At 37.8% G+C, this 14,815-nt stretch overlaps 1 protein-coding gene across 8 annotated transcripts; it reads left to right on the forward strand.

The window, feature by feature from the left end:
- The first annotated feature begins 1,726 nt into the window (after positions 1–1,726).
- Positions 1,727–10,906, forward strand: LOC143860396 (uncharacterized). Of its 8 annotated transcripts, none has more exons than XM_077370997.1 (6): positions 1,727–2,370; positions 4,604–6,490; positions 7,309–7,458; positions 7,721–7,770; positions 8,008–8,095; positions 9,807–10,906. In XM_077370997.1, the coding sequence occupies exons 2-4, from the start codon at positions 4,646–4,648 to the stop codon at positions 7,739–7,741; spliced, it is 2,016 nt and encodes a 671-aa protein (XP_077227112.1). In that variant the 5' UTR covers positions 1,727–2,370; positions 4,604–4,645; the 3' UTR covers positions 7,742–7,770; positions 8,008–8,095; positions 9,807–10,906. The 8 variants fall into 8 exon arrangements, with proteins under 8 accessions (XP_077227112.1, XP_077227111.1, XP_077227108.1 ...); XM_077370996.1 differs by lacking the exon at positions 8,008–8,095 and adding an exon at positions 9,042–9,347; XM_077370993.1 differs by lacking the exon at positions 7,721–7,770 and adding an exon at positions 9,008–9,347.
- The last annotated feature ends 3,909 nt before the right edge of the window (positions 10,907–14,815 follow it).

Genomic DNA, 14,815 nt, shown 5'->3' on the forward strand with positions numbered 1-14,815 from the left:
AGTTAAAAGGGGAGCGAATCCGTACTGTAGGGGGAGTGAAAATATCATTGCCTATCCAATTAGCTAATGAGCAATCTAGTTATTTAATAGTAACTATGAAACTTACAGTTATAAAGTTCTAAATAACTCGAGGAAAGTGACATGGCAAGATAACTTTTTCCATTACATATACAGGGTATTTGCTAGGCAATTTCAAGGAACGCCATTTCTCGGCTCACTTTTGCATGAGACTACAGCCACCTCATATGAGTTGAATTAATAAGATCGACTGAATCTGCTAAAAAGTGAGCCTGTGTGGTCGTACTCTCCGACAAAAGTGAGCTGCAAAATGGCTTTCGGAGAAATTATCTACGTATGTACAGTATGGGATTTGCTAGGGACCACGGCAAAAGGCACTTCGCCGACCAGCTGTTGCATGAGAGAGCAGCCACATAGGCTCACTTTTCAATAGATTTCGTCTTATTCATCCAATGTGGCTGCTCTCTCATGCAACAGCGGGCCCGCAAAATGCCTTCTGTGATGGTCCCTGGTGAATCCTTATTTAGATTCCTTTTTTTTTTTATATATGGGTAAGCTGGGTTAGGCAAGACCCCTACCAGGTTCATTGATGAATAAGCAAGCACATCAGAAGGGCTTTAAGAGCCAAAGCAAAGGGATGAAAATCCCAAAACTAGAACTAGAACAAATGAAAAAGGCAACCAGTGCCTACAGTCTCAAAAACAGAGTTCCATTTTGGTCATCGTCAACGGCTGAGAGAAGAAGGGGGGGAGCAAACAGCACTTGGGTGGTGCAACCTTTCCATGGGAATGATCTTTTGGAGAGGAGGTCAGCAATAGAGTTACCTTCTCGCCATATATGGGTGCTTCGCCATTTATTGAAATGCGACAGGAGGTCCCGGATATGAATAATCACATTTATCTTCTTCCAGGGCGGAGGTATGGATCCTTGAACAACATCCACAACGTATTTTGAATCAGATTCTATCTAGATGTTGGTGTGGTCCAGAAACAACATCCCTTATTTAGATTCCTTCAATATGATGCAAGGTATTGGATGGCAAAAAGGAAAATTTACTCTGCAAATTTACAATGTGTATTTTACAGCTACAATTAAGTCAACATTTGCAAGGTACCTAACAGCTAGAGATTTGCTACTGTTGCATGTGAGAGCAGCCACCTCAGTTGAATTAAATGAATAAGACAAAATCTGCTGAAAAGTGAGCCTGTGTGGCTGCTCTCACATGCAACTGCCAGCCGCGAAATGCCCTTTCCGCGACAGTCGCTAGCAAATCCCAAACAAGTATAGTTATATGGGATCTGCAGAGGCCAGCCGAGAAATGGCTCTCCACAAATTTATATAGTTAGTAGTCCCATTTGCTATCGTCCATCGAAGAAGGCAATTCGCGGATGGTCTGTTGCATGTGATTCACAGCCACGTCGTCAGTGAAGACAAAATCAGCTGAAAAGTGAGCCTATGTGGCACGCTTTCACATCCGACAGACCATCCACTAAATGCCTTTTGCAACGGACGCTAGCAAATCCCCACAGGCTCGTCATTTTATTTCACCCGTGAGGTGGTTTTCGTAAGAGGAATTTTCAAGTCACGAGAGAGTGAGAGAGGCAAGCAGGGGTATTTTCGTGATTACACCTCCCGCCGCTTGACAGTAAATGCAAAAGCAGGGGGGGTAATAAATAGGAGTATGAAGAGTGTTTAATATTTCGAGCAAGAGAGAAACGGAAAATGCAAATGTTAGAGCATTAGATAGAGAGAAAGCATAAAAAGGGTTTAATTTATCTGAAAATGGAAGTGGGGGGGGGGAGGGGATAGGGACAGGCAGTAAGAATAAACAGTTAGAGTCTGACTAGTGGAGTGCAGGATAAGCGCATCGTGCGCCCACCCTCCCCCAATATCTATGTCTAGGGTTTGGTTGTTGATCTTATTTTAGGGTTTCTTGAAAGAGAGAAACGAAGACTTAGACCAGGAAGAGAAGAAAAGGTGGGGTCCCTCTTCCCTCTCCACCTAAAATCCGCGTTGTGAGCTTCTTTTTCTTCATCATTTTTTCTCCGTTCGTCGTGATTTTAGAGAAAAAAGAAAACCTCCTTCACGTGGCTTACGATCGCATTTCGTATCCTCTTACGCGTCTCTTTTTCTTCTTCTTCGTCTTATTTCTCTCCCTAAGAGAGATATTTGAAGGTCTATAGGCGCACGTTAGAAGAAGCTTTTTTTTTTTGAATGGTAGCAGAAGCCATTATTTCATTCTTATTCTACCCCCTAAAAGGTCTGTAGGCTCACGTTAGCAGAATCCATTACCGAGTGTTGTGTTGGAGGATTGGATTTTAGTGGTTTTCGTTCTTTGATCCGGTTCTGGAGGTGAGAAATTTAATTCTGTGATTTTTATTTTTTTTTGTATTTTTATGGTGTTTGTTTATTGATGGGTATTTTGGAATTTGATTTATTTATTTATTTATGAAGTTTTGAATTTTAGTTTTGATTTTATATAAGCAGGAAGGGGTAGGGAGATAGAGTTGTTGGGACTTGGAATTAGTGGCGTAATAAGCTTTCCATTTTTTTAAAAAAAATTTATCCTTTTGACCTTGTTTGGATTGCAAGAAAAAAATTTGTCACAAAAATTTTTTTATTGGGAAAATTTTTCTTTCCATGATTTAGAAGAAAATACTATGATTATAATTAATTTAAGAGAAAATTGATTAGGGTAGGAAATATTGGAAATATTTTTCCTTTCCAGACTTTTCCAAAAAATTCCTGCAATCCAAACAGGGCCTTGGGGTATTTTGTTTGATTCGTGCTGAAAATTTTGCAATGAACATGTTTGGTTGTTTGGATGTTCATTATTTGATTAGCCTTTTGTTTTTTAATTAATATTGTTGGATTCAATTAGGTTTTTGTTTGTTAAAGTTGGATTTTGTAGTTGCTGGTGTTTGTTTCTTTCAATTTTTCTGATAAACAATTTATTTTTCTGATTTAAAATCACAGATATGCATCTTTTATTTATTGATCAGATTTTTATCATGATGATACCAGAACAATATGCTCGAGTAATTAATTATTTCAAATTATGGGTTGAGTTTTTTTTTTCTTTCTTTTTCATGATTTTTTGTAGTTTTGTTTTGATATGAACTGTTTGAGGATATTGCAGTAGAGGACTTTTATATTTTATTTTGGTTTAATATCTGGATATTTGGGAAAAGATTTATGATTTTGGCGATGTTCGTAACTTGGACCCTTGATTCTGAAATTGGTCGTTTGATTTCTGGGTTCGAGTTGTCCAGGCAAATTAAAAACACATATTGCAAAAAAGTAACCCAATCAATGGAAAATCAGTTTAGACTTGATACTAGGAGCCTGACCAAACTCAGTTGACTCAGCAAGGTTGTAGTGGATAAGCAAGATTTTAGGCAATGAATTTTTGGTTCGTCAGCCAACCTCTAGGCATTACCATTGTCATGGCATGAGAACACTAAGGCCCTGTTTGTTTTGGATTTTGAGAACAAATTGTGAGTCCAAACCGATTATTGGACTCCAATTTACGTTTAATTTTGAGTACAATAATCGGTTTTGGAATCACAATCAGTTCTCAAAATCCAAAACAAACAGGGCGTAAGAATAGATGAGCTGCAGTAAGTTTCTTGTTATCTTCAAGAAAGCTATTCTTCCTCCCTCCTTTTTTTTTGCAGTTATTTATTGTTATTGTTTTTGTCATTTTTGACTCAGCAAGGTTGGAGTTGATAAGCAGGATTTTTGGCGACGAATTTTTGGTTTGTCAGCCAACCCCTAGGCATTACCATTGTCTTGGCATGAAAACGCTAAGGCCCTGTTTGTTTTGAATTTTGAGAACCGATTGTGAGTCCAAAACTGATTATTGGACTCAAATTTACATTTAATTTTGAGTACAATAATTGGTTTTGGACTCACAATCGTTTCTCAAAATCCAAAACAAACAGGGCATAAGAGTAGATGAGCTGCAGTCAGTTTCTTGTTATCTTCAAGAAAGCTATTCTTCGTGCCCCCTTTTTTTGCAGTTGTTTATTGTTATTGTTTTCGTCATTTTTTGACTCAAGGATACGTAAACGTCAAGTTTTTGTTGACTTTCCTTTTACATCTGTTCTTAGCCGTACTACAAGCTTGTCAGATTAATTTTTTTTTAGTAAATAAAGTAACCGGGTTAATGTTAAAGTTAGAGCTCGAGGTCTATCAAACCGGGTTCTGTTGATTTATTACAATTATTAGGCATCCCATCTGTCCAGATTGTGAAAGTTTTATGGTTGACCAGTTTATTTTGGCCAGTATCAGTGATAAATTGAGGGCAAGTAGTTTTCTTAATTCAAAATTGGTTGGTGATTCTATGGATCTGAAGCTATTCTACACGAAGAGCATCAACTGCGTAAATAGTCATTGGTTAATTAATAATGGTTAATTAATAATTATAAATCGAAATCTTGTCAAATAGGAACTCAGGTAATGTGGTTGACAGCTTTGCATAACTGGGGCATTAAGTAATGTTTATGTATCTAGAGACTAATGAAAAATGTAACTTTTCTTCTTATTATCATGTGTGGATGCTAACTTTTCGTTAATTGTTCAGATTCAATATGTAATTTGGCCGAAGCTATCAGTGATTTAGCATATGCAAATTACTATTAAATGTGCCTCATTCAGTGGGACCATGGACATGGAAGAGAAAGTTGTGGCTCTGAAAGAAGATTTCCAAAACAAGGAGGATTTACCACTTAGCTTTATCAAGGACAGAGAAATAGAAGACAACAATGGCTTTGCATTTTCTGTGCCAAGGCTCCAAAGGGTCCTCGAAGAGGTAGGACAAGAGCAACAATTAACCTTAGGTATCAAGCAACAAAGACCTCATCCAAGCTGCATTGAGGAATCATACCTTCCAAATCAGTGTGTTAGGGGACTTAGGATCCCAAATTATATGAGTTTTGTAAGTCTCCATGAGAGTCATGTGCAACGATGCTTGGATTTGGTAGAAGCTAGAGCATCTAACTCTCTTAGTCTAATTTGTAATACAACATCCCTGTTTAATATTCCGGTGAACCTCAGGTCATCAAAGAGGGAATTTCTTTTTGACAGCATCAAAACCCGTAGAAGGAGAACACAAAGTACGAGTGATTTGAGCAAATTTGCCGTTGAGTGTACGTCGGCAACTGGGCCAGGGAATGTAATAATTAGTCCCGTTGCCATTGGACACCGGATTTTCAATTCAACCGAAAGGAGTGAGAAGGTGAGGAGTCTCTTGAGAAGCCCGTTGTCTTGTCATCTAGGTTCTGTGGATACTAATAGGAGCTTAGGAAAAGTGATGTCAGCTGCTGTTAAAGATATAAAAGGATCAGAGTTAGTTAACTCACCTCCTAGGCTACAAATTTCTTTCCCGCAGAAGCCAGTAGGGGACAATATGCCTATACAAAAGCAAAGATACCCACCAGAGGCTTCAGATAAAATGCTTGTTTCCTGTTTAAGTACAAACTCAACATCCTCTTATCAGTCCTCTTCATCGTCTTGCAGCCCTGCTTTCAAGGGATTTCTTCACTGTACATGGAAGGGTGGGACCCCCAATTTTGTGTTCTCTGTGGATGATCAAGGTGAGGTGTATACTGCCAGCCCATGTAAGGTAGAATCTTTGGGCACTAAAGCCCCTGACTATATGTACTTTTTCCATTCAATAACTGATGGTAAAAAAACCCAAAGGAGTTGTGGTGATACTTTGTCGAATCTTGTTGGTACAATGAAGGTATCGAGTTATCTGACTCTCAATTCTAACAGTTTAAAATTCATGGAGACTGAGTTTGTCTTGTTTGGTTCTAATGAATACCATTTTGAGGATATGCAAAGTTCCTCACATACTTTTAGGAAAAAGAAGGGGTTGCCGAAGAAAGTGGTGGATATATTAAGGCCAAACCATTCAGCTAAGCACAAATCTTCTCCAAAATTTGGTATTCTAGGCTCCAAATTTGAGGGTTTTTCTCAGAAACCTTGTTTGGATATGTTGGGTGAGCATGATGATTTGGGTAAAGAGAAAATCGTCCAGGATCATCTCTCAACCAATCTTGAGTTGGCTGCGATTGTCGTGAAAGATTATAACCATGGAAACAGTCAGAATGTAGCAGCTGGGGGATGGGGCTTGAAATTTCTTGAAAAGGTTACAATTGATTGTTGTGATAATTCTCTGGTATCCTTCTCTTCTGAAAATTGTGGAGAAAGTTGTTTGAGAAATAAAAGTGAGTCTGTTACGGGTGTTAGTGTTCTCATCCCAGCAGGGATTCATGGTGGCCCAAGAACCAGAAATGGAGGCCCGTCAAGTCTTACTGAGAGATGGAGGTCGGGTGGACACTGTGACTGTGGTGGGTGGGATATTGGCTGCCCTCTCACAGTTCTCAACAACAGTTCAAGTAATCCCAAAATCTTGCCTCAAGCAGATACACAAGAAGACTGCAAGTCATTTGCTCTATTCCTAAGGGTGTGTAACTCTTATATCTTTCTGGCAGTTTTATTTGACCCATGGGCATTAAAAATGTTGAATGTTATTAGGGGATGCTACAAAAATCTCTAAAGATTAATATTAGGGAAAGCTACAGCAATCTCTGATATCAGAACACCCTTATATTTCCTCTAAATTTTCTCCATTTTTCTTATGATAGAGCGCATGCACTTTTCTGAGGTCATATTATGATGCCACCTTCTCAAATCAGATGATATTGATGATATTAGGATATTTTAATTTTATGCGAATGTTGGTGATTCTTTTTTACTTTGGACGACAGGGTTGGCTTTTCTGCAACCAGGTGTTTTTTACTAGTGGGGACAGTCAGGTTAATGACATTAACCTATTAGGCTATTTTGTCCTCTGGGCTCATCTAGGAACCTCTTCCTATTTAGTAACAGGTTGCAATTACTTGTCAATTGTTTCCCTTTGCTTTCGTCACGAGTTTAGCATTTGTGGTGCTGTGTTTCTAGTTCTGCGGCATTCCTAAAACAATCCCATGTGAGTTCTTGCCACTTATTCAGGTTTTGGGATTTAGCATTGTGTCCTTAGTTCCACAGCATTCCTACAACAATCCCGCTTGAATTACAGTCACTTGTTCTGAATTTGGGATTTATCATTTTGGTAGTTCCAAAAATAAAGATCTGGTTTGATTAAATTGAATTGAAGAATAATTTTGTTGTCTCAGTTAATTCCAGTTAAAAGCATAAATTGTCCTTTGTTGTATATGATGTGAATTATGCATTAACATAAAGTATCTCTAAGTTGATTGCTGACCAACTTGAAATTTGCAGGGTGCAAAGGAAGGTGTACCGACCCTGAAAATTGTGAATATACATGAAGGCCTGTATTTTGTTCACTTCCAATCAACTCTGACACCTTTGCAGTCTTTCTCAATAGCAGTGGCAATTATCCATGCCCAGAGCCCAGCTCTCTGTCCGAAGGTATGCAGAAGTTGATACAGCTACTGCAAGGGATGGGTTTGATGTACTTTGTAATTGTCTCTATTTATACATGAGATCAAAAGATTAAAATTTTATACAAAAAACAAGATGCGTGTCATTACTTTCGCATTTTTATTTTCTCATTTATAGTCAGATTGTTTTCTTATGGTAATGTTGTGTTATTGTTACTGAGGGGGAATCATTTATTCCGTCCTCACTTGAACGCTTCACAAGCTGATGCCAGAGCATTTGAATTGAAGAGGGAGAGGAAGAAAGTATTTGAGTTGCGATACTGTGAGCAGTAATTATATGGTAAATTAAACTCTAGGGTTAGGAAAGAAGTGATATGTTTTCGCTTTTCATTTAGATTGTGAATACTGAAACAAAGGTTTTCTTTATAATTTGCATAAGCTTTTAGATTGATATATCATCTTATGTCATTTCATACAATCATAGCAGAAATGATGTGACTCAGACTTTGCTGTTTCACTTTGTAGCTGTAAGCATTGTGTTGTGATGATGACATGGTTTTCTGTTTGAGTGGAGCAGAAACACGGGCTCCCCAGAGTTTGTCTTTATACATAAATGACGATTGGATAAGGACATGTGTGTTTATTGTCAGATGTGGATGTCAGCGGTAAGAAGCGACAACTCTGATAGTCAGATTTGTTTTCTGTACAGTTAGTTTTCTTGTTTATAACGTCTTCTGTATTAATGGGAGGAGATGATATATGATTTCTAGAAAATCCATTAGCAGAAATTATGTGTGAAGATGTCTTTGGGTATATAGCCATATATGAGATAGAGGAATTACATGGTGTCTGCCCCTATTTTTCCAAAGAAAGATTAAGGCAGGTGACTAACAAACATTAAAAGAAGATTTGGATAGTACGGGAGTTCTTGTCTCGCACTCATCCACTGTAAGGCCTGCTAGGTCAATTATTTGGGTCACCAAACCTCTGAACCCCAATTTGTACCTTTACTGCCAGTCATTTTCCTTGGAAAAGTATGCATGTAGACCATATTATGTTTCTCATATACAATATATAAGTAGCATGTAAATTGCATAAAAAAACAAGGAAAAAAATTTGTTGTCTCCTTCTCTCAATTCACTACCTGGTGTATATGTTTGTCAAGTAGCTAATTCCTAGATAATGAAATGTTGTTGCAGAGATTTTATAATATTACTTTAGCTGCAACTAACCATGTATAATGAAATGTTCGTTGCAGAGATTTTATAATATTGCTTTAGCTGCAACTAACCATGTATAGATTGTTAAATATTCTACTGTTTTATGTCATTTGTGTTTAATAAACACAACATGATCAATCTCAAAGTTAATGTGAAATGACATTATTTTTTCTTTCTATTCTTTTTTTTTGGAATGATTCTATTTTTTGTAAAAGTCTTGAAAAGAATTCTGGTTATTCCGTTTTATATTGCCCATCTTTGACATTATCCAAGACAGTAAACAGGTCGAACTAAATTACCTATCTATTCGTTGACATTCTAAATGGTTTTAGCTTTTAGAGGGGGCTCTTTTTGTAGGTGTTCGAATCATTGTTTCAAAAAGCGAATGCAGGTCAAAACGCGATCAAAGAAAATCCTAGTCGACTCGGCATGGTGCGGACACGTACTTGATTGATGCAGCTGAGAGTATTCAGTTGACGTGGTCATAACTTGGGAGAGTCAAAGGAGTTTTGATTGACTTTGTAAGCAAAATGTGGACTTGGACAAGGACACGGCCGAGGTAAAAAGGAGTCTACTCTGAGAAGTCCAAGATGACGCGGAGGAGTTTTAAAACTATGATTCGAACTTCAAAGTTCAGCCAGCTCTGGCAGTCTTGCACGACTCATCAGTCTCATCTAGATTTGTTATTTTTTCCACAGTAAAACCTCTCATCCTTTTCCCTGATGTGGATTTCAGTTCCTGATTACTCTACTAATTTTCTTCTTTTTAAAAAATAAGCCATCAGGCAAAAAAGAGAATTACACGAAGACAACTTCCAATCAAGCCTGTGATGATCCAGCTTGACAGTAATGCAACTTTAGAACAGAACTTGACAGTTTCCATTTTTTCCTTTTCAAGAAACTAGTCAATATCTGAGGGGACTGCTACTCTCTTCACAGTCCAGTAAATTCTAGTGTTGGCATTTTGGCTATCGAGGGCCATATTGCCCGGGTGATTTATCTTTTTGATGATGTGTGCGATCCAAATGATATTTTCAGGGATCCACCATGTCTTGATGAGTTTGTGTTTAAGCCACAGGATTCATCTAAATGTTCTAAAAAACATATTGTTTCAGACGATTTGATTGATATAAAGATGTCTAAAATTTCTTTTTCAGGTGTTTGTGGTGGAAAGGTCAAGTGGACAGTGCAGAAAAGCTGAATGTAAGACTGGCTCAATAATCATGACACAGTGCCACTTTCATTGGCATTAAGAATCCCTCAGGTAAAAATCTTCCATTAGGTATCCTTGAGTCAAATTATTGGTCTACTTATGCTAGAAGTTTATGGAATTTCTCATGCTTTTTTAACATTACTTGGAACCTAAAATCCATCTTTTCCTAGTGTAAGTGAGAGGTGGGAGATATTTGTTTACCTAGTGTAAGTTATAGAGGAATTCTCGAACCCAAGAATTACGAACGACAAGTTCTTAATAGAATAACCACTTAGAATAGCGAAATCGATTATATATTTGCTGAGAAATGCAAAATGATATGGAGATGATTTCCATTCTGCATTTTGACCAATCGTATCGTTTCTTTGTAGATTCCTATATGAAGCTTTTGTATTTGTCTCCAGGTAGTCCTTAATCATTTTAATCATTTCGTCCAACAGGAATAGTTATTTTAATTCTATGAACTTTACTAGAACATTATTTTCTTGATTATCATTCAAAAAGGTTTTGGATTACCCGGTACTCCACCAATGAGTAACCCAAGGTTCCAACTTTCATTTCATGTGGCCGTTAGTGGGTGCTGAAAAATAAATTGGATTTTGTTTCTCAATTTTCCCTTATCATCGTATGCTCTCTTCACTGCCTTCTCAAGTCTCTGTCGCAAGCTCTCTACACCCTCTTTCACCTTGGATAAACAATATTCCAAGGATTTTCTTCTCACGGTTGTGCCAATCATGCCCTAAAATTCTCTTTAGATGTTTTTTTTTTACTTTATAATGTATGTAGGTACATAAGGCATATTCTTAAGACTCTTCAGTAGAATTACGGGCCGAATTGATGTGATGAAAATAGGCCCGAAACATGTTATTTACAGACATAAATATACCCTGAACAGTAAACACCCTTGAATTTGGCCAGTCTGTGAGACACTGGTTTATTGTTCTTGCAAAACAACAGATAATCGAGAGAAAACAATAGAAATAAATAAATAATGTATATAAAAGGCTTTGGAAATGACTAGAGTATGGCGAATTTTATTGTAAATGATGGATTTCTTGTCTATTTATAGACCTTTTGTGCCTCGTGAACTTGAATTGCACCTTTTAAAGGCACCGCATCAATGCGGGTTGATAATCTGACTGTTGTATTGCATCGCACCCGATCATGATTCTACGGTCTAGATCGACTGAAGAGCTTAACTGTTGGATAGTATTAACCCCCTATCCGCCTTGTAATGGGCATTTGATTGTTGGATCATGATTGATCGCCGGCATCTGTCCTTGATCACACCTGAGCATCTGTCTTTGATCGCACCCATGGTTTTAAATTTCGGTTTCAGCTATAATTTAGGGATTCATTGAAACAGAAAATTCAGCCAAAATCTTGAAATTTTGGTCGAAATTCGGTAGAATTTATCTTTTTTTCCTGAAATTTCGGCCAAAATTTCTATAATTTCAGCTGAATTTTCGTAAAGGAATAAAATAATATTATTATATTGTACGTTTTGGAAATTTCGGTCTCGGTGTTGAATTTCGGAAAGAGAAAAGTGTTTCTAGTCTGCCGACTAGAGATCATTTTCTAGTCCGGCGACCAAGAACACTTGGGTCCCACCTTAGAGGGGTGATGCAAAGCATTCATTTGATGGGCCCTGACATAGAGAGGGCATCAACAAAAAATCAGCTCCATAGGATCATCCCAACCCTGTGATTTGTGGAGCTTAAAATGGACAGCTATAAATCGGCACAAATCTATCCATTTTTTAGCTCCACAAATGGAAGGGTTAAGAAGATCCTGTGAAGCTGATTTTTTGTGGACATCTTATTTATGATGGAGCCTATCAAATGAATGCTTTAGATCATCACAAAAAATGTGGGACCCAAGTGTTTTTGGTCGCCGGACTAGAGAATGATCTCTAATCAGCAGACTAGAAATACTTCTCTTTCGGAAATTAAAGTCCTTGCGGTGATGTATGCGCTAAAAAGCGCCCTACAACCCACGCCATCCATGTGTGGGTTTGTGCAACGCACCATCTGGAGTCATGACCCACCACTTGCAAAAGGCGTGTACTCTTTAAGAAAAAGAAAGAAGAGTGGAGAGAGACTTTTTAATCTCTCTCCATTGTTTTTACGTTCACTAAACTTTTAGTCTTCCGCCAACTTTTTTCTTTTATGTAAGAGTTAATATAACTTTTTATTTATTTTCAAAGCCACTTTAATTTTGAAAATATATTCAACAACACGGTATATAGCATGTCAGAGGCTCCGATTGTAGATGCAAACAGGAAGAGTATTCTTGGCAATGGCAATAGGAAGTAGCTAGGTTTTCTTCCTGCCAGGCAGGCAACTGTAAGCCATTGAATCTATCATGTTCGTGGCACTGATTGTATGTGCAAACAGGGAGAGTCTTGTTTGGCAGTGACATGTGGAAAAAAAATATTGTGACATTTCTGTTCATACAGAATTTTCCAATCGATCGCTTTTTATATACCGCAACGGACGATTCCATCTGGTAGAGTTATTACTGACAGCCCGGTCTGAAAGATCCATTTAAGTCAGAACAGAAGATTGAGTTAAGTTGCGCAAAAATCCATACCTCCATTTTTTTATTGTTTTTTTAAACTCCTTCCTCGAATCCTTCTCTCTTTCTCTCTTTCAACCCAGCTCCGAAAACGTCTGACTCTAAAGTATAGGGGCGCTTTGTGATACGAAGCTGCTAACTATGACGAATGTGCTAACTATGTATATGATGCTGAAAATAAACCGATTTGATGTCACCCGTTAATTAGAATTAGTTGTTTCTATCTTCATCTTTGGATTCCTATCTAATGATCCAGGACGTAATCCTGGACATCACTTGCTGCCGTTACTCTTCAATTTTCTGTTGAGGTCTATCCCGTAGAGGTACTCAAATTGGATCAGCGATCGATATCTAGGTTTCGTCATAAACCTAATTGGTTACTTCCAATTATGTAAATCAATAGTTCAAACCGCACTCAAAGATAGGACATTTCTTACTAATATTGCGGATTAATGCATTTCAGTTAAAAGACCTGAAGTGGCAAAACCTTGGGTAAAAATAGCGGGATTGACTAGATTTTCTTCGGTGAACTAGTGACATGGGCATAGAGGGGGTGATGTTTGGCTCATTTTTCTTATATTGTACCAAAATTAGATTGTAATTGTCATTTTATGAAAGATCAGTGCACTCTTATCTTAAATAATACATCGATTTGGTAAGGCGGTAAGATGGCACTCTGTTCATAACTTTAAAGACTCTCAACGAACCAAACCATTTATCCGTTGGACCACGGTATGAAGAAGCTATGCATCAAAATCTAATCCCATCAGATGATCCTAATACTCTAAATTTTGGTCGTTTACATCAAAATCTAATCGTATGAGATAATCCTAACTGCCCATTTTTTTGCCGCGAGTACCGTCAGTTAAATTAAATGGTTAGAATAGAGATGGTAATAAATTTTGATGCATGACACATCTATATAAGGCCTAACCGGTTGATGGTTTAGATCGTTGTACAAGTTGGTCCTACTAATACTTTTACGTCCTTGTACATCCACACTCGTTGTACAGTTGCCCTACCTTGTTGGGAGATCCAAACCATTCGTTGGTTGGGCCTGTTGTTTTAGGCTAAAACTCTTAAGTTTCCAACCTTTCAACTTCTAATTTATAGGGCTGGCTTTTCATATTCGTTGAAACTACAAAAACATGACTTGGATAAGTGAATGAGTTAGACTACTGAATCTATTAAGGGATCGTTTGGATACCTCATATATTGTATTTGGATTTAGAGTTGAGTTTTAAATACAAAATGAATAGATCCGGCAGCTCATGTAGAGGGCGTTGAGAGAGGGAAGGAGGTACTTCCTAACGGAGGGGAGAGGTTGAGGAGCAAAGAGGGTGAAGGAAACTGCCACATCTGTGGATTTCTAATTTCTTATTTGCCATGTTTGGAAATCTGATTTTTTCACAGTCAGTTGCTTAATTGGAAATCCAAGAATATGATCCGGAACAAATTACAATGCAAAAAGGGCTACAAATGTGAAAAATCCAAATCAAAATTCGGCATCCAAACGGGCCCTAAATGATTCACATTAATGGATTAATGATAGATATGACTCTTTGTGAGCAACTCTTTATATTCCTTGGCCCTTTAGTTAACTCATTAATGGTGACTCTTAGTTTTGAGTATTCTAATTAGTGATGACTCTTGGCATTAATTAAATATTCATGTATGACTGTTGGAAGACTTTGATTCTATGAAGAGTCACCTAGAATTCTATGAATCCATAAATTGTCACAATAAATGGGCGCGTCTCTTCAAGGAGACCCTTGGTTTTCCTAGGAGACCTTTGGGGAGGGTCTTCTTAGGAGACCTTTGGGTTGCTATTTGAACTCTATAAATAGAGCCCTCATTCTAGCATCCATGGAGACCGGAAAAAAAGGAGATTACTCTAGAGTCTCAAAATAATAGAAAGTGTATAATTAATTCTATAGAGTGCTTTGCCTGATCGGATTGTTGAGCGGTGCATTACAACAATCCATTCTCCTGCTGTTTCTGGAGGTGATTGGTCGTGTGATCCTTGCACTGGAGTTAGGCCAAACAACACTTTAAGGTGGGCGTTCAAGAACGTACGGTAGTATCACAATTCAAATTATTTGTCGTCATCTATTTAAGTCAGTATTTTATATTTCTGCAAAAATTTAATTAGTTTGATCCAATGCTTTCTACCGCTTGCTCCAACAGGCCCCAGCAATAGCTGGTTGAGCCCTTTAATCATCTCTATAGGATGATCCTAACTGTCCGATCTGAAGGAGTTTATATATTCACCCCCTTTCTTCCCTGAACCACCCCTTCTAGCGTAAAAAATGTAGTAATAATTACAGCAAAGGCGGGTAGCCGGAAATAGAATATAGAAGAATGCTAGACTGACAA

This window comes from Tasmannia lanceolata, unplaced genomic scaffold (assembly GCF_043159265.1).
Source record: "Tasmannia lanceolata isolate RefF3 unplaced genomic scaffold, GAP_Taslan_0.1 ptg000037l, whole genome shotgun sequence".
Classification (NCBI taxonomy): domain Eukaryota; kingdom Viridiplantae; phylum Streptophyta; class Magnoliopsida; order Canellales; family Winteraceae; genus Tasmannia; species Tasmannia lanceolata.

Coding starts and splice junctions, on each gene's coding strand:
- LOC143860396 (XM_077370991.1), top strand. CDS start 4,646: ATGCAAATTACTATTAAATGTGCCTCATTCAGTGGGACCATGGACATG. Junction 6,491..7,308: donor CATTTGCTCTATTCCTAAGG/GTGTGTAACTCT, acceptor TGAAATTTGCAG/GGTGCAAAGGAAGGTGTACC. Junction 7,459..9,007: donor GCCCAGCTCTCTGTCCGAAG/GTATGCAGAAGT, acceptor CTCTTTTTGTAG/GTGTTCGAATCATTGTTTCA.